Raw genomic sequence first — 19177 nt, 5'->3', positions numbered from 1 at the left:
ACGTTATAACGGGCGTTGGGATGCCATCGTGCGTTCTCCACGCATTTCTGATGCAGCGGATGTCGGTCTTGTCACCAGCAGCTTTGTCCATGGGCTTTGTCCGTCACTGTCGCTCTCTGACTCATGGGGCTAGCGTTAGGCGTGAGTCATCTGCCTTGCTGGGGATGCGTTGACTTTCTTTCTTACTCGCTGGGCCTTTGATGATAATTTTGTAAATGCTTCACACCACGGGGTACCAGACGACTGTCTGGCGTATTCTTTCTTGTGTGTTTGGTAGCCATATGGACTGCGGTCTGCCAATACAAATACCAATGCAATATAAACCATGTTAACCTTGTATGGGTAACTTTAAATTTATAGCACCGGTAACAAAACTGCAAAAAGGAACTTCACAGTCACTCGTTTGTTCTTTACCGTCCGAAACAAAGTGAGTTTGTCATTTTAGCTCAAAACTAGGTGTTTATTTTTATATTTGAAAAGCCGAAAAATATAGCGAAACATAGAGATGGTACTACAGCGCACTGAAACTCGTTTGTTAATGCGTCCGTGATCACTTAAAGTTGATTAAGGCATTTTCTGTCGCGACGGGCTGAATTTCCCAATTGGATTGTATTATGGCATAAAATATTTAAGGCGTCCTATTGATGTCAAAGCGAAAAGCATGTTTTATTCTTACTGGCGATGCCGCCCCTGGCTGTTAGTTCACCATTCATTTGTTGTCCTTCTCGCGAACTTAACTTGGTGTCGGGTTCTGTTTGACATATAACATTTGATCTTGGTGATACATCTTATCAACACTGAGAACCATATTGGCAAACTAGCATGAGAGTTACGAATACTTTATTTTTTTTTTCAGATAAATAGCACATAAACCAATACAGTACCGGAAAAAGTATATTCTTCGACTATAGTATTTTTTCAATAATTTTCAACTTTTTACCCTCAAATACTTTTAACTCAACAGAAAAATGTATATTAGGAAATTACACATAAAGGCAAAACATATTTTCACATGGATTTTTTTAATCCACACAAAATGGTTCTTCACGAATGCAACCTCAAGATCCCAAATCTACGTTTTTCGCAGTTGGTATTCAACACTACGCAAGTTTAAAATTTTCTACACAGTAAAAAAATATCTCTAAAATCGGCCAAGGCAGTATCACCTCGTTGAAACCCAATGTTCGCCCCTATCCTGGACAATCTAATCCAGGGGTTCTTGAACTGGGGTCCATGGACTCCTTGGGGTACGTGAACTAGTTTTAGTGGGTCCATTAAGGCCTAACTGAAATGTTACTGTATATTTGAAACGTAATCAAATTAAAAGAAAAGTAAAAAAAAAAACGTTTTTGCACTGAATCCGGAAACAGCAGATTTCTGAAGATTTTCTGAAATTTTAACGCCATGTCTCAAAAATATTTTTGCCTACCTCGGTCCAAGCTTAACACAAAAAAATTAGTTAAAGTCTTAATTTTTTTTCAGGCTAGTGAACAGATCAAGTCGATTTCACAAGAGCGCAGGATTGGACGAAATCGAGTTCAGTGAGCCCCACATAGCCCCAGTCCATCGCCCCATGGTCGACAACTCGGCCCCACTACCCCAAGGCGTGCTGGGATGGCACAGTAAGTTTGTCAAGGCTGATCAAGTATTTAGGCGGGTTTTTTGAAGCGTTTAGTCTTTTATAGACTGCGTACACTGCTTCTGTAATTAAAACAATGTTTTTCCACTTCCCCATCGCCCCAGAGCATGCTTGGCTGGCACAATAAGTTGGCCAAGGCTGTTGATTTTTTAAGCAACTTTTTAAATATCGTGATTTTTGAAGCGTTTAGTCTTTTATAGACTGCGTACACTGCTTCTGTAATTAAAACAATGTTTTTCCACTTCCCCATCGCCCCAGAGCATGCTTGGCTGGCACAATAAGTTGGCCAAGGCTGTTGATTTTTTAAGCAACTTTTAAATGTCGTGTTTTTCGAAGCGTTTAGTCTTTTATAGACTGCGTACACTGCTTCTGTAATTAAAACAATGTTTTTCCACTTCCCCATCGCCCCAGAGCATGCTTGGCTGGCACAATAAGTTGGCCAAGGCTGTTGATTTTTTAAGCAACTTTTTAAATATCGTGATTTTTGAAGCGTTTAGTCTTTTATAGACTGCGTACACTGCTTCTGTAATTAAAACAATGTTTTTCCACTTCCCCATCGCCCCAGAGCATGCTTGGCTGGCACAATAAGTTGGCCAAGGCTGTTGATTTTTTAAGCAACTTTTAAATGTCGTGTTTTTCGAAGCGTTTAGTCTTTTATAGACTGCGTACACTGCTTCTGTAATTAAAACAATGTTTTTCCACTTCCCCATCGCCCCAGAGCATGCTTGGCTGGCACAATAAGTTGGCCAAGGCTGTTGATTTTTTAAGCAACTTTTAAATGTCGTGTTTTTCGAAGCGTTTAGTCTCATATAGACTGCGTACACTGCTTCTGTAAAAAAAAATTAAAAAAAAAGTTAAACACACCAGGTGTCGTTATCGCATTTAAGTACGAAATTTCGGATATCCCTAACTATTTTAATCAAGCTAAAAGTAATTGCCACATATAAATTATTAATTATGGCCTTTGGGAGCGTACTGGTTGGAGGTTGTAGTAAATCGTAGTAAGAAAATGAAAGCCCATGCAGAAGTAGGTGTCACCTAACGTTTGGAATAACTTTTCATTCATTTTCAACATAGTAAAAAGGCACTGGTTAGAAGTGTATATATACTGCTAAGGCAGACGGCAGAAAGAAGAAAAGAAGAAGAAATACATCAACTATAGAAATATCGAATTTGAAAGACGATAGCTGCTTTATATCTAAGGCCAACTTCATTCGCTTCTAAGACAAACCTGACTACCTGGCGTTTTACAAATTACAAAAAATCTGTAAATCTGCTCCGAAACCGCACTTGTTGTTGGTTTTCCAATATTTTTTAGAGGCTGAAAAAGTAGGTGTCACCGAACGTTTGGAATAACTCTTTATTCATTTTCGACATAGTCAGAAGGCACTGGTTAGAAGTGTATATATACTGCTAAGGTAGACGACAGAAAGAAGAAAAGAAGAAGAAATACATTAACTATAGAAATATCCACTTTGGAAGACGATAACTGCTTCGTAACTAAGACTAACTTAAATCGCTCCTAACGCAAAGTTGACAATCCGGCGTTACATAATAATATTAATAATAATAAAGCAGCTCCTCTGGAAATTTTAAATGTTAACCAACGTTTCGGCAACCCTTCAGAGATGCGATTTTAATAGGTTGTAGAAACGTTGGTTACCAATTACAGTTACCAGAGGAGCTCTGTTTGATTTATTATTACTATGCCCGGCGTTATATAAATTGAAAAAAACTGTAAATGTATTCCGGAGCTCTCAGTGAATCTTTTTTTTCATCCAGCCCAGCATCGTTCGTCGCGGTCCCCGAGCAGCGCCAACCCCCGTCTGCCCCCCTTGCCCCACCCGGTCGTGGTCAACGCCCTGGCGCACATCCGCCTCGCCCCAGTCGTGCCCAACGTGCTTCCCGGCCAGAACTCCTTCATGATGTCATCGGGTGACGTCAGCAACACGTCATCGCCGACAATCGTCATCGCCAGTCGCTTCCTGCGCGTAGATGAGGAACAGGAGAGACCGCGGGTGCAAGGTAGGCTCGAGTGATTGACAGCTGCGTGCTTGCAGGTTTAAAGTTGAATTATTGCGATCTTTATCGCCGAGTAGTCGCTGGTCCTATTGTTAGAAGGCATGTGTTAGTTTAGGGAATGGCGAAAAACTGCGCTTGACCAAACCAATTTTGTAACAATTTATATGATTGTTTTTTATTTGTTCACTATGTGAGCTCGGAATCACAATAAGCAGGCTGCTTCTGTATTGTTTCATTCCATGTGCTAAATTACAGATGCTCGCTTACCCTGCTTGCTCGCTGGTTTTGAGTTAATGATTGCGAATAGTTCGTTAGTCCTATTGCTTTGTTAGAGGGCAGGTGTTAGGAAATGACGGAAAACTGTGCTTGCGTTATACTTGACTTGAAAACACACGCATCGTACCAACGGGAAAACAATTGCATGCAAAATAAAAAAGAATATTAAAACAGGATTGCCCAAAGTCTTTTAATATTTGAAAGCCCTAATAAAATGCCTTTAAATTAATAGGAATATCAAAGCCCATACATAAGAAGGGGTCATTTGAAACGTTCAAAATGCAACCTACTTCTGTATGGGCTTTGATATTCTTGTTACGTCTTACTACAACCTCCAACAATTATGCTCCAATGTCTTTCAATTGGTTTGTGTATTGAAAAGTCCTAAAGTCTTTCAATAGTCTTTGAATTTATTTGACGTTACGTTTAAGTTGTGTGTTAGAAAATTGCGTTGTAACAGAAACAGCTTTTTAACTATTATTTGTGTTAGCCTATAAACTTTCTTTGAAAAGTCGTAAAATGTCTGTGAATTTGTTTTTGTAAAACTGTGTAACAACCCTGTAAAAAACAATTGCCACATAGCATAGGCAATGTAGACTTCCAGTGCCTATATAAACTGTCATACAAAGTGCCATTAAAAGTGCCATTAAAAGTGCCATTAAAAGTGCCATAAAAAGTGTCATACAAAGTGTCATATAAATTGTGGATGAACTAACGTTAAAATTAGCTATGATAACTACTTTGAGAGGTCACAAAAAGTCCTTTGTATAAAGTGTTAATCTTAACTATAAAGTTTACTACTATTTAAATTGGCCATGTAAATTACCTTTGTAGAGCGGTCATAAAATGTGGCTTGGAACACTTGCCTGGAAAATTGCCCATGTAAACTATCCAAGTATCTACTGTACGTATAGTGGAGATATGCAACTGACAATGTAAATTGTATAAGTAAATGAACCATACAAAAGTGGAATGCAAATCACTCCTGTAAGTTCACATGTAAATCGCCGTGTATATTGCATAATGGTTGCGAGCACATTCTTTAACTCGTTCCATGTTTAGCACAGCACAACCAGTGACCTTGCTTCTATTGATTCAGGGGACTCGTCGAGTTCTTAAATAGCATAATTCGTAGGTACAGCCACGGGTAGCGCACGTAACCGCTGCTATTTCGAGATTTCCCTCAACGGCCCATGCCGGAGCCTGAGAGAAGCATTAATAGCCTGGCTTAAATCGCAAAATTGCGATGTGTTGTGTGCTGGTCTTGGGTATCCATACCATAAACTTGTTAATATTGTTCTATTACAAATAGTTCACGAAAAAGTGAGAACAACGCAATATTTAGAGTGTTGTTTATACAACTAACTTAACTATTTTTAGTAGCTATAGGTAAATCTAAATACCTTAGATTCGTGAAAGATCTTCTAGTCAAACCTTAAAAGTGACGCTCCGATTTTAATGAAATTATATTCTAAAACGTTTATCATGACATTTGTTGTTTCCTTTTTTGACATTGCATGGTTGTAGCCAGTGTTTTTTCAAGGTGTTTTGTTTCTCCAGCGGTTTCCCAAATTTTGGACTTGCAACTTTTTGGTATTTAAATGAAACACTTGCGGTCTCTTAAAACTACTTAGCGGTCACCCAAACCAAACTTTAAAAAAAAACTGGTTGTAGCCATTCTTAACATTGTCAAAAGGTAATTTAATCACCCTACTACTACTACCGGTGAATAATTAACAATGCTCAAGTGTGTTTGACACTTGAATTATCATACCCAGTGCACATCTGCAAACAGTAGAAAGGACATGCTATTTTTAAAGGCAATGGTTGTGTAAACAACATGTAAGGCGACATACAGCCTTCTGGCTTTATGTACACTTGTGTTTGTCATGTCATATTTAGCAGCTTTATAAGCCAACAGAAAGAATTAACTCAAATGAAACCGACTCAAACCTGTAATTACAAGACAGGTGATTTAAAAGTGGTGATTTTACATGTATTTTTTGTTTTGACATTCGAAAGCGTACTGTTCAGATCAAATGCTGTATTTCCCCCTAAATTGCGCATATCATTTAGATTTAGGCAGATTATTTTATTAAAAAAAACAAATTCTGAATTAATTTGAAAAAGCTTTAAATATTCTTTTGCTTTCAACAAACTTTTTACTCTACTTGTTCATTGATGAAATATGTTGCGGACCGGATTAATTGCTAGCTGCCGTGTTTTTTCCCACTAAATTGCGCATATAGGTATGAATCCATCAAACCATCAGCATCGGACACAAATTTTCGTGGAATTGATAAAGGTAGGTGTCGATGTACGTTGGTCAGGAATCGAGCTGTGTCCGGTAACCTAAAGACATGGGTGACAAAGATAGACCTAATATCACTCCACTCGAAGAGAGAAAACACGCAATTTTGATTACACGAATGTATAGCGTTGTACCTCACAGCACGTCTTCACAAATTGCGAATGTGCTTCGAATTTGGTCATGCTCATTTAGGCTTAACTGTTGGGACATGGCTGACATCATTTGACCGTATTCTTATTGCTATCGAAGAGAATGTCCATTTTTACTGCAACGATGGACAAAAGATAGACAAAAAATAAAGAGTCAGTGATTCCAATGGCTGTAAAAATTATAGTAAATATAGATCGACTGATATGTATGTCTACAAAATGATCGGCTGATATTTGCGCTGCTACTAATAAGTGTTATCATAAAATTTGGCGGCAGGAGCCAAGGACTGCTGAGGAGCCAAGGACTCACAAAAGCATTACAACAAGCAGATATAGGCTTTCTCTTTATCCAGCTTTCTTTCTTTTCGCTTTCCGATCCTTGGGGACAATCAGATCCTACTGGCGAGCGCGACAACAAGCTTTACCGAGGATTTTCCCATTTCCCCCTAGCGTTTGACGATTTAAAAATCAGCAAAAGCTTCGCAAAAGCCATGCCTTCCACTACTGCCAAGCCGCCCGTTCGGCGTCGACCTGGTTCCGTGAGTGACAGGCCGAGGAGATTTCCTTTAGGTTTTCGTCCCGCGTTACCAGGGCACTTCCTCGCCAGGGGGGCGCCGTGACCTGCGCAGTGCGCCAGTGCGCAGGCGCTTGCGTAATGTCGCCGCCACCCGCTGACAGAGCTCGTGATTATTATTGCGAATTTAATTTAAAGGGTGTCCTGGGCAGCAGGCCCTGTGCCAGCTGTGCGTGGCGCAAGGTCAGATTTTCTTTTGGCTTCTGCGCCGTACGAGCGGAAATCTTTCTAGTAAGATTAAACAGTAAGTTTGCTAAAGCGCATTTTTATGAAAGTGCTCCATGACCTATTTAATTGTGTAAGCATTCTATTCACTTGCGATCAAACGGTTACTGAGCACATGATGCCTTAATGTTGTAGTTGTCCTTAACGGCAGTTGGTGTTACTACCATGTCGCGGTAGGAGCTCACCTTGTTAGTTGCTTGTGTGTGTTTGTGCTTGGCGATGTTGTTTAACTTACACTGAAGCTATTTGTGTTTCAATAACTTGTTTTATTTTCTATTTGAATAAGATATGAATCCACTTATGTAAGCCTTTGTGTATTATTAATAAATTCATGTACACTGGCAAGGACTTCAATATCGGATCGGATCCAATAGTTTTTACTTTTTTCAGCTTCAGGCGTTAGTTGAACTTCTCGAGTTACACTGTGCCGCCGGCATTTTCGGGGTTGCGCTAAATTCCCGGCGGTAAGCGAGCGTGTCGTTTGCTAAAGAAGGTGTCTTGTTCAAGGAAGTGCCAGAAATAGACTGCACTTCTGATGGTTTGTTCGGCTTTCGACGGTTTTTCACCTTCGCTGTCTGTAAGCGTTGTCTGACATCATAACGCGGTGTTTGCGGATATTCTTTCTGTTACAATTTTAGAGTTACAATTTAGACCCAGGAAAGTGTAAAGCAAGCAAGTTTTGGCAAACAGGAAAAAATCGTAGAATAACCTAATAAAGCAACTAGATTACTCATACACGTAAAGCACGTTGTGACGTAATGCAGATTGTTGTGTTTTACTTCCCTCTTCCGTTGTCTTCCTCACCGAAAATCTTTTTAAACCATTTATTAACGGTGTTTCGTCAAGCCTATTTATCACATGGTTAAAAAACGACATTACGTCTATAATGTCGTTGGGCAACTTCTGGTAACAAAAAAACGCCGTGGTTGTATAAACTGCCTATTTTGACCTTTTAAGCAAGTTAATATAATTATGATGACTTCATGCAGTTAAAATCTCTTATAATATGACGAGGTAGTAGCGTGCAACGGTATTTATCAGTGTGTCTGTTAAGTCTATCAACTGCTACATTTGGTAAATTTAATAATAGGAATATTCTCATTTTGACCTTGTTGGTCTAAAAAGAAGTTGCGATTAAAACTGAGCATTGTAATTTAGAAGTGAGCAATCCAACCACGCGGTCACGAAAGTGTGTGGAAAAGTTTACGTGGAAGAGATTGTGGCCGTTCGAAAGCCCGCAACTAAATATAGGAACCCCGCGGGCGCCTGACTATACAAGCCATATAATTATTAAGCTTGTTACATAATCGAGTCGAAACTCATGAGGTCTAGTTTAGTCACGCACTCTTCAGATGCACTTTTTTTGAGACACTTAATTGAAAAGGCTGGTTATCTATTTCTGTCCCTATGCTTTCGTTCCATTTATGACCAGCTGATAAAAAGGTAGTCTCCACTTCTGAAACCGCTTTGTTAAATGACCTTATTGTTTCCTTTCGGTATTGGATGTTTCAACTTCAACAGTTAGCAATTTTTATGCGTTCTCAATTTGCAGCAGCTAAGTCAGGTGTGGTTCTCTCTCTAAGCCAATTGTATTTCCACAGACAAATCTGTCTCGAAACACGTTTAAAAACGAGACGGCTTTAATTGGAATTGGCCAGGAAGATTACCGAGTAGGTGGATAAAGACATAGAAGCACTGACTTTAAGTGCGAGCTTGTCGCTTTTCAATTTGTCATGTTCATGTCAACTGCAACCGCAAAGCCTTACTTCGATGCTAAAAATATACCTGGAAATCGTAATGTGTCGCCAATTGGAGCCTCGTTTTGGAACACCAGAAAGTTGACTCGTGCATTCCTGTATTTAATTGTGACTGCGCTGCGTTTTCTTGGATACCTTCGCCTATTAGCAGAACAGCGCGAAACCAAACTGTATTGCACGATTGCGAAAGAGATCCTGCAGCATGAATGTCAAAACGTGTTCACCAAGATGATTTCGATTTACTCCTTTTTGGCTTTTTTGACCTTTTTTGTTTGACATTCACGATTATCAAGCTACATTACAGATCCGTGCATTGTGTACCTAAGATACTGCAGTAGTTTTATTATGCGTTTAAAAGTAGTTTAAAATCATATTGATGGTGGATCAAAGCATCTTTCATTTCTATATATATATGTTTTAAATCTGAGGAACCTCAGGGACAGTGGGCTGCATATATTGCCAAACCGAACACGCCAAAAAAACGTTAGCAAAAACTTCAATCTTGAATCTCCGGCTTCTACATACGCGATTAAATTAAATTTGATTTTTTATTGAACAAAAGAAGTTTTTTTCTCCGTCGATGTGGCACAAAATAGAAGTTTAACATTAGATTAACGCTAACCTGAAAATTGTTTTTAGATAGCTTGCCTCCATTAATTTTTAGAGCAATAGGATCGCCGATTTTTATTAGATTCCAAATTTTTAGATTTCCTTTTTTTGGATTGCTGTCTTAATTACATTCCTAGAGCGATAGGGTCGCCGATTTTTTTTAATCACACTAAAAAAATAATGTCTTTTATTTGGGATTGCTGCCTCCATTACATCCCTAGAGAAATAGGGTCACCGATTTTTTAAAAACCAAACTTTACAAAAAATAGTTTTCTGCGGTTGAAAGAGTCGCACAAACAGTTCATCTTCGCGCCAAGCGGAAGTCAATCAAAAGGCGGAAACGGCAATTTGCATTGCTTGGCCAGCGCTACACCTTCAGCGCACGCGCGTAACATAGGTCGAACCAGCCTTGCCCACACTTCCAACCATTGTTGCGTAATACAGAGAAAATTCGGGTGACAGGAAGTGACGTGGAAGACGCGTTGCGTCACACTTGAGTCACTCGACCATGTCGCCCGTCCGTTTTAGTTTCTTCCTGGTTTGCATTTTGTGTAATGCGCGCACCCGACTGATTGTAGTTCATTTTGTTTGCGCAGTCAAGGCGTAATGGGAAGAGCTGAGAGCCAGGTTAGTTTTTTCGCTGATAACAATGTCGACCTAATTTTTCAGTCCGCGCTTATGGTTAGAAAGTTATTGGAGATAAATAAATATTTCAAATAGGTTCGTCTGGCATATATTTCTTCAACCAACGTTTCGGCTTACTATACGGCAAGCCTTCGTCAGGGACTGACACACATAGCCAACAGGACGCAAACTAAATAATATATTTGCCAGACGAACCGATTTTAAATATACTATGCCTGGTAGCAACAGCATATTTATAGAGATAAATAAGTTCTTTCAGGGCGGGAAAAAAGTACTGGAAAAAATCTTCTGGAAAAAATCTTGGAAATCTGGTTTTGCCCTTTTGTGTATTTCATTAGATACGTCAAAAATGTTGTATTTTTTCGCGGTCCTTGTTTTACTTTAAGCAGCGAAAAAGCGCTCACCTGTATTTATGTCAGCATTAGCTGCAAAATCATTTAAGGCTTTTGCTTTTTTTTTTATTTAAGGCTTTTTAAGCCATTAGTTCTGAAAAAGCTATTGGTTCTTTACCTTTGTTTACAGCGTAGCGCAGAAAATTTATAAAGAAATTTTAGACTTGGGCGTAAAAAATCGCAGAATATGCTTAAGTGTACTAGTGTATAATTGCAAACGTGTTGCGTGACTTCAGAACAACTGTGAGCGGTCTAGGTCAGTGATTCTCAACTTTTTATGGCTGACGGCACCCCTCAAATATAATAAATAGATTTTCGGCACCCCTACTGGAATTTTCATGTAGTATTTTACTGAGAGGTCATCATAAATGAAACTGGAACAATACATTTAATTCAAAACAAATACATTCAACTCGAACGGGAAATGTAATTTGATACAATGACCTCTAATCGTCACAAAAAGTTGTATCAAGAAGCTTACCGATTAAGCAAAAATCAAATTCTTAAAAAATCTCAAATATCTATCGACATCCTTGAGCATTAAAAATGGGCGCCGCGGCACCCCGGTTAAGAACCACTGGTCTAGGTTATTAAAAAAGTGCCAAAATTGCCGTTTCATTTCCAACTCCCCTGGCAGCGAGGCAGGTCTGGCATGAAAGAAAGGCCGGCCTAACGAGGTAATGGGGTAGCCGAGTACGCCTGTCGCTTTCTTGCCATATAACATAGGGCGGAGTCGGTCGTGGTGTGTCATATCGGCTGATTGATCGGAGCTTGTGTGCAAATCTAACTTGAGGCTCATCACCCATTGGTCACGCTCTTTCTTTCTGTGCATGTAAATCGTTCGACTGTCTTATGAAAGACGCCCGTCCGATGTATATTTCCTGTAGACCGGCTACCGATTAAATCGATTAATGTCTAACATGAAATTAAGGCACAATGTTGTTGTTTTTTTGGCTGATCTTTAAGGAAGTTATAATGTTGTATGGTAATTGCCAGTGATTTGCTGTGAATGAAGTTGGCCTTTAGTTAACATGCCTTATTTTTCTCAGTAGTCATAGTCGTAAAACGTTTTGGGAGAAATGAAATAAGATTAAGCAGTTTTAGTTCCTATTTAGCTTTACCTTACATAACGCGCATTGTTGTACACATTGATCTTTGCCTAAAATTTCCCTCAATGTGTTACGTGATTTAAAAAAAATCGATTCTTAGAAAGTACTGCTTTGAATTTAATTGTTTTGAAGGAAATACAGTTAATGTCAATCTTATTCAGTAAGTTTGCTGGGAATTCGGGAAGCGAAATCGGATAAAAGTTGTTTTTGCAAAGCATTTTAAGTTTAGCGTCGCGGAATTTCTATGTATGAACTTTTTGTCAGGGATCGCGAAACACACGAAGCAAGTTCGACGGAAAACCGCCGTCTTAAAATAGCAATTTACTTGGCGCCGAAAAACGCATTTATCGACGCGTATCGGTTTAAATATTTCGCTCATATTTCCGGTACAGTATGCCAAATTGGTCATTGTCGATTGCAAACGATCACCAACGAAATCAAAAATGCCAAAATAGCCAGTCATAATGACCGCTTCGAAAAGCGACAATCCCCGTTTTTAATGAGGCTATTGTGCCTTGTTAACCACTTGCTTAGTTGATATTGTACTTAAACGGCTTTTTTTCACCTTGTTTTAGTCCTGTTGTATGTGAGCTGGCCGAACAGGGTGATCAAAAGTTATCTTGAACAAAAAATTAATCCAACTGACTGCTTTTTTGTTCACTTGTGGGAAAAATTTGTGGTGAAAACACAAAACAACACTAAGCAGGGGCAAATGGCAGCCGGGTAGTTTTAGAAATAAAAATGTAATTTACGCCTAAAAGTGGGCATATAACTATTTTCTCAAGTTTAATCTAACCGATTTCGAAAGTTGGAGCATAATGGTTGGAGGTTGTAGTAAGACGTAATAAGAATACCAAAGCCCATACAGAAGTAGGTTGCATTTTGAACTTTTCGAAAAACTCTATATTGTCAGTTCCTTTTCATTATGTTGAAAATGAATAAGGAGTTATTCAAAACGTTCAAAATGATACCTACTTCTGTATGGACTTTGATAAGTGCAACCTCTATCATTAGCTTAAGATGTATTAGAAAAGTTGACAAAATGATATCTGCTTCTGCATGGGCTTTGATTTCGAAGGTGGTTATGACAAGCGATCAAACGGATAAATCGCGTCCAAACATTGCCTCGGTATACGTCATTTTGCTCCGTATACCGCCAAACCGTTGACTCGCGCACAACAAAACAAAAAAAACGCCATCTCTTTAACGCATTTCGCCTTTGTTTTGGCCGCAAAGCGCTTCGGGCGTGTGACAATCGCCGATCTTAGGCCTCGATTGCCGAAGAAGACGCGAAAAAGTCGCGCGCCTCTCGCTCTCTTGTGTTTCCTTGTCTCTCGCGACGCGAAAACATCCCAGTTTTTCGCGCACACGCCGCAGGTGCTATCTCCAAGTGGGCAAACACGAGCCAGATCAATACCGGACGGAGAAGGTCTTTGGTGCCTTGGCGTTTGTCGTAGTCGTTTTTTTTTTCGCTTTAGTGCTGAGTCGTTTAATTTCGATTGCTGTTTTTTTCATGGCTTATGGAGTTGCTCAGGCGAGAGGGATTTACGGATTATTGCAGTGTAGTTTATAGTCGCTAGTGGACAGGTGTAGGCTATATTAATTAAAAACAGCTCTGGTAATTATAATTCTTAACCTACGAAGTTTTGTAATTGTTAGCAACTAAGGCGACTTGAATAGGTTGCGGAAAAGGTCGTTAAGAACTACATTTATAATGACCAGAAGAGCTGCTTTTGATTAATATTTTTATGCCTGGTAGCAACAGTTTACACAGGTGTAGGAGTTCTCGTCACTTTTTGCTGTCATGTTTAGGCAATACCTAGAATTTTTTCAAGTTGTTTGCGCAAATCTTAATCTATGAATCTGTTATCTGACTTTTAAGCTTCACCTTTCGAACCGATTCGTTGATTAAATCGTTTGAGGCGCGTTTTAAGCGTTGATATTTTGTGCATATTGTCACCTTTGCCTAAAAGTCCCACCGATATTGGACACAGATGCGTTTTGTGTCATTTCCGCGACAAAATTTAATACCGTACGGGAGAAAGTCTCCCTTGTTTTCGACACATGTTATTGTTTTCGACACATTAAAACCAAGTCCCTGGAGTTTAAGGTCCTTTGCGGCGACCATTGAATCCGATGGCGCATTTCGTGAATCACTACGGCGTTCACGACCGGATCGCGGCATGACTCACAACCCGTCCGCAGCCGTCCGCATTCATTCGCCGTGAAAAAAGACAGGTTTGTGTTATTGGGCTCAGTCAGCCTTGGGATTTCTTTCGGCTCTGCGCTTCGTCGGAGCGTTCGATCGCGTCATATCTGGCCGACTTATGGGCCGCTTTTAAGATCCGCTAAACTACCGATTTAAAATCGCGAATTTTTACGATTTTTACGCTCTCTCTGCAAGTTGCTTTTTAAATGTGGCCACGCCCTATTTCGACCTATTTTCGTGCCTGTTTTGTCCTGTTGATGCGTGAAAACATTACCTAAACAGGACTAAAAAAAACAGGGCCGGCCGATTTAGAACTAGCCGCCTAAGTTGGCCTGTTTGTGCAGTCGTGCGTGACCGGTGCGCCGACGGGGAGTTGAAGATTCGCTCGTATTTTTTCATCCGAAAGGATAAGAGAAAGCTTCGTGTTTCAGTCACTGCTTCTTGAGGGCGGTGACGACAGTGAATGTAGTGGGCCGCAGCAGCAGGTAGAATACTTAAGCTGTTTTTTTGTGATTGGCACAGTAGCTGCCGTAAAAACTGGTTTGAGTCCGTAGAACAACACCACGCTTATTTAGATCATGCCAATACAATTAAAAGGTAAAAGTTTAACTGTCTCTAACGGCAACTTGCTCTATTGACCAGCAACCGAGTGTATTTGTCATTGTTTATTTGTGATCCTTATACAATATGAGCTTCATTGCTACTTATCAACTCAATAGTTAGTTCATAAAAACGGTTGGGCCTTTCGATAGGTTATTCCGATTAAGAACAGATCAACTTTACGCCAGTTAAGTTAGCATTGTTGTCTCGCTGCGTGCTGCAGTCTCTGCTTCTAGTCGGGGAAAAGCCTTATTTCGAAATTGGATGATTTCGCGGCGCCCCTTAGAAAAATAAACAGACGCGGTTAAATGACTGCGACCGCGTCTGTGCCTCTATTTACTGTGTCCAAGCCGCTGATTTCCTGTCGCATTACGGTCCACCCGACCGCTAGCTGTTAATCTTGTCAAGCATACGCGCAGTTCTGATAACGCCACCTCGTCGAATTGCCATCCTAAAAATAGGTGTGCACTTGAGGTTCGTCATTCACAGTTGTTCATGTACAGTCAATATCAGTGAAAATTAGAACCCCTCTTCTTATCTAATGTGTTGACATCCCATTGCTTAAACAGGGTGAAGGGCAAGACCGCGCGTTGCACAATGCACCATAGAAACAAAGGGAAAACAAATATGACGTAGAAGCATTAAATAAGTTTAACCAGAAATATGCTTAGAATTTTATTGATACTATGCCTGGCAGCATCAATGTATCTACCCTCAATATATTTTTAGTATTCGATGTCCAGTTTTGTCTTGGCTTTAAAACAGAAGCCATCACAGCATAGAGTTGTTAACTGGGAAAAATAATTTTCGTAAACTTGAGCACTCAGATTAAATTCCTATTCGCTATAGTTAAAGGTAATACGCAAGAGATCGCTTATTATACGTGTGTTATGCACGCCGATTGGCTATAAGCAAGAGAAGGCGTTCCTATTAAAACCATTCAACCGACCAATCGGTTTGCACGTAGCTTCGTTACCTTGATACGTCAAAGGTTAATGCATCGAGCGGCCGAATAGCGCTATTATTGTGCTTCTACGGGTGCAGCGCTGTCCCCAATTAGATCTAAATTTAATTTGTGTGTGCGTTAACCTTTAGAAACCAACGTGGTTTTGTCAAAGGTCGGCGATACCACACAGGTCTTGCATACGCCTTCTGAATTACAATATTTTCGTGTTGTGGGCTGTTTACGAAAGCGTGGTTGCTATAGCCCTCTCCATTCCTTATCCTGTTTGCGGGTTTGTCTTGTCTATTATGAGTCATGCAGAATAGCGGTGAGCATTCAATTGGACGCCGACATTCTTTCGTCTGTTCTGGTGTTATATCACTCCCATAAAATTCGGACCTTTGTCAAAAGTTTGGCTTGTTTTGACAGTATTAGGTTTTTCTAAAGAATTAAATCCATATTTTCTTTAAAATTTATACAGATTAATCAATGTGTTTTAATTGAATAGATTAAGCAATGCGTTGTTTGGCAGATGTGTTTGTGCTGTAAATTGCTCGTTAGGAAGCAAAAATAACCAACACAGGTTGAATCATTTGTGCGTTTAAAGCGCCGCCAACTTTTTAAAATGTCTGTGTGATATTTAAGTTGCACAGTCAGGTGCAATAGACCGTAGGGAACAAAAATAAGATCAGACCGCGTCGAAACAAGCCGCGTGGCATACCTTTGTATCGCAAGAGTAACCTAACTAGAAATAGTGGTTTAACCTACCCTGGGAAAATACCCCGTCTTGCTATATTAAGACCGTGAATGCGAACGCAAGATGCCGTGCGCTTTTCTGCGATAAACAACAACAACACGTAAAACCCCACCAATACCGAACGAGACATCAATGCGAGTCAAGCCTTTTCAGGTGATTGTCAAACTCGTGTTTGCCACGCTTCTCTTTCTCGCCGTTTTTTTATTTATTTTTTTTTGTTACGCTTAAACACCACATAGAAAGACGAACAATAATAAAAATATAGCACCTATCAAAAGGCGACAGGTTGGGCTCAAGGCCAGCCAACTTAATTTTATGAAATGCGAGTTTTTCAAAATAAAAGAAGCACTTATTTACGAGTGTTTTATCGACTTTATCATAAAAGCAAACATAGAAAGCGTCGGCAATGTATTTGCGCACTTACAACTGTATATAACGAACACAAAAACAGTAAGCACAAATCGTTGTGAACACAAGTGCTAAACAGGAGAGTTACAGGGTTGTTTTTGTAAAGAAATTAAAAGTTTTGAAGAGATCAAAGATGTAATTTCTTCCCAATAGCTTTCAATATGATGACAATTATAAAATATATGCGACCTTTCTCGCAGTTTCTCGCACGAGCAAGTTTCCCAATCCCAGTTCCCTACTTCGGTTAAAAATAAATAAAGAGTTATTCGAAACGTTCGAAATGCTAGCTATTTTTATATGGGCTTTGAACATCTTATTACGTCTTACTACAACCTCCAACCATTATGCTCCAAAGTTGCCGACTTGTGTGGCGTTAATGCGTTGTCCCAAACGTCACTGTTTCCTTATTCGGCGAAAACAGCGGCGTTTCCCTCGGTTTTGGCCGCGTCCTTAAATAAAAATGCGACGACCAGTTCTTGGCTCCCCCCTGATACCATCGCGACTCTTGCATTATTGATCAAGCGTCGCGCTCACTTTAATGCACTGCTCGGTCTGTTCGCCACTCGAATTGTAGCTTCCCAACAGCGTTGTACGCTGCCTTGGGGATCTCACCATGTCACTCGAGAATGAACGCGACTTGAAAATGACCTGCCATCGAATGATGAGGATTATGGCGCCCAAATTAGCCTGTTCTTATGTGTGCAGGCTTGAAATTTGGATGTCCACTTTGCTGATACAGCTTTATCGTTATGTAAGCGGCCTATTAACCTTCATAACGCTTTAAAAAAACTAATTTGACTAATTTTTAGTTTGCGAATAATGTATTTCAATTACGCGTATTTCAGCATTTAATTCATACGTGTTAGTTCGAAGTGCTAAATGATCAAAGTTTAGTGCAAAACAGGAAAAACGATTTTTTATTTTTTGTTATTGCCTGGCGTGCGTTGTCGTAAAATATCGTAGGTTGTTATGTTCTGCATTTAAAAATGCTCTTTAAAGCATTTCATTGATCTGGCTACGCTTTGTTCTTATATGATCGGCTAAGGCCCGATTTTTGTAATATTATTTTTAGATTTTTGTTGCGTTTTGACATATTTGTTGTACGATCAAAGGATTTTTGCTTTTTTTTACAATTTTTTGTTAACGTCTAAACTTGGTAATATAAACATATATAACGTCCGACATTATATTTTAGATAATTCTTATATTTACGACTTCCTAGACTGGATATAAACATAAAAATGACCTAAAATAGCTATATTTATACCCGACATGATATTTGGTATGGTTTTTTTTTACATATAGTGAGTAATGTTGGTGCCGACTCTACAGTAGTTTTCGAAGACTTCTTAGACTAGTAAATCATCCAGCCTTCTCGGAAAAATTTCTTTGTCCAAATGAAACATAATAACAGCCAAATGGCACTTAGTATTGTTTTTTAGTGAGTAAATTGGCTAATTTGCTATTTTATTTTGGTAAAGTAGCTAATTTGCGAAGCTTTTCGAGGTATTTCTGTACAAATTGATGAAATAATTGTTATTGGTCAATGGTCATACAAATAAGGTATCAGTATCAAAATAAACTCCAAAGTAATCAGACATACCTAATTAAAGCTCGAAATATGTTTTCTAAAAAAGATAAAATATTGGCACGTCGTGATTGAACGCAACACATTTTAGGCTAAAAATACCACAAATCGTTTTCGCATCTTCTCAAAACACGTTCTTTGATCGACTTCTTTAGATCGACGTTCTTTGCTTTGGCAAGACTCCAGCTAAGAACGTTTATAGTTTGTCACGATCATTTTGCGATTTACTCTTTGCAAAACCAGCCTAGGAATTTCGCAAATTGAGGTCGGGTTCTTTTTTGCTCTTTGTCGATGCTGGCGCGCCTGAAATAACATTAAAAACAAAATTGAGATTATGTAACGTTTATTAAGAAAGTTTTGATTCGCTTGAGTAGTTAAAACAAATACAGAAAGAGTTATTCGAAACGTTTGAAATGATACCTACTTTTGTATGGGCTTTGGTATTCTTATTATCTTACTACAACACTTGTCATAATCACCTTCGAAATCAAAGCCCAAACAGAAGATCATTTTGATGGTTTCGAATAACTCTTCATTGACTTTCGACATAGTTAAAAGGCTCTGATAGTAAAGAATTATACTTCTGTATGGGCTTTGATATTCTTATTACCTCTTACTACAACCAAAAGGCTACCTATTTCTGCATACAACCTCCAACCATTAGGCTTCAAGTGATTACGCTTGGTCATTAAGTTAGACAAATGTTTACGCTTTGTTGTCGTGACCGACATTGTTGCTTGTTGAATAACCTGTTTATGCACGGATGCATATGGATGTATAGCGAAGGAGATAACGCTTAATGCCAGACGTCTATAGAAAACCCTAGTCACCGACCTAAAATCTACGGCACATCTTGCAAGCCTGCAAGGGAATTTTAATTGACTAAACATCCGCCATGCTTAGTAGGTTACACAAACTTTAAGTACGAATTCAAGTGGCAATAAAAAATGTAGAGTTTTTACGC

At 39.3% G+C, this 19177-nt stretch overlaps 1 protein-coding gene and 1 pseudogene across 2 annotated transcripts in view; both read left to right on the top strand.

Annotated features, from left to right (window-relative positions):
* The window catches only part of LOC146166666 (BCAS3 microtubule associated cell migration factor-like), an 86874-nt gene that overhangs the window by 15472 nt on the left and 52225 nt on the right, over positions 1 to 19177 (top strand). Inside the window, exons 12-13 of the mRNA XM_083392446.1 lie at positions 1483 to 1622; positions 3422 to 3657. Coding sequence (XP_083248572.1) covers positions 1483 to 1622; positions 3422 to 3657 — 376 coding nt within the window. The remainder of the gene's footprint in view (positions 1 to 1482; positions 1623 to 3421; positions 3658 to 19177) is intronic.
* The window catches only part of LOC146166670 (guanine nucleotide-binding protein G(i) subunit alpha pseudogene), a 32807-nt pseudogene continuing 17181 nt past the window's right edge, over positions 3552 to 19177 (top strand). The window contains exon 1 of the transcript XR_014501352.1: positions 3552 to 3664. The product of XR_014501352.1 is annotated as a guanine nucleotide-binding protein G(i) subunit alpha pseudogene (transcript). The remainder of the gene's footprint in view (positions 3665 to 19177) is intronic.

The sequence above is a fragment of the Ascidiella aspersa genome, chromosome 1 (assembly GCF_963924565.1).
Source record: "Ascidiella aspersa chromosome 1, kaAscAspe10.2, whole genome shotgun sequence".
NCBI classification, from domain to species: Eukaryota; Metazoa; Chordata; class Ascidiacea; order Phlebobranchia; family Ascidiidae; genus Ascidiella; species Ascidiella aspersa.
This window is presented reverse-complemented; position numbering and strand designations above follow the sequence as displayed.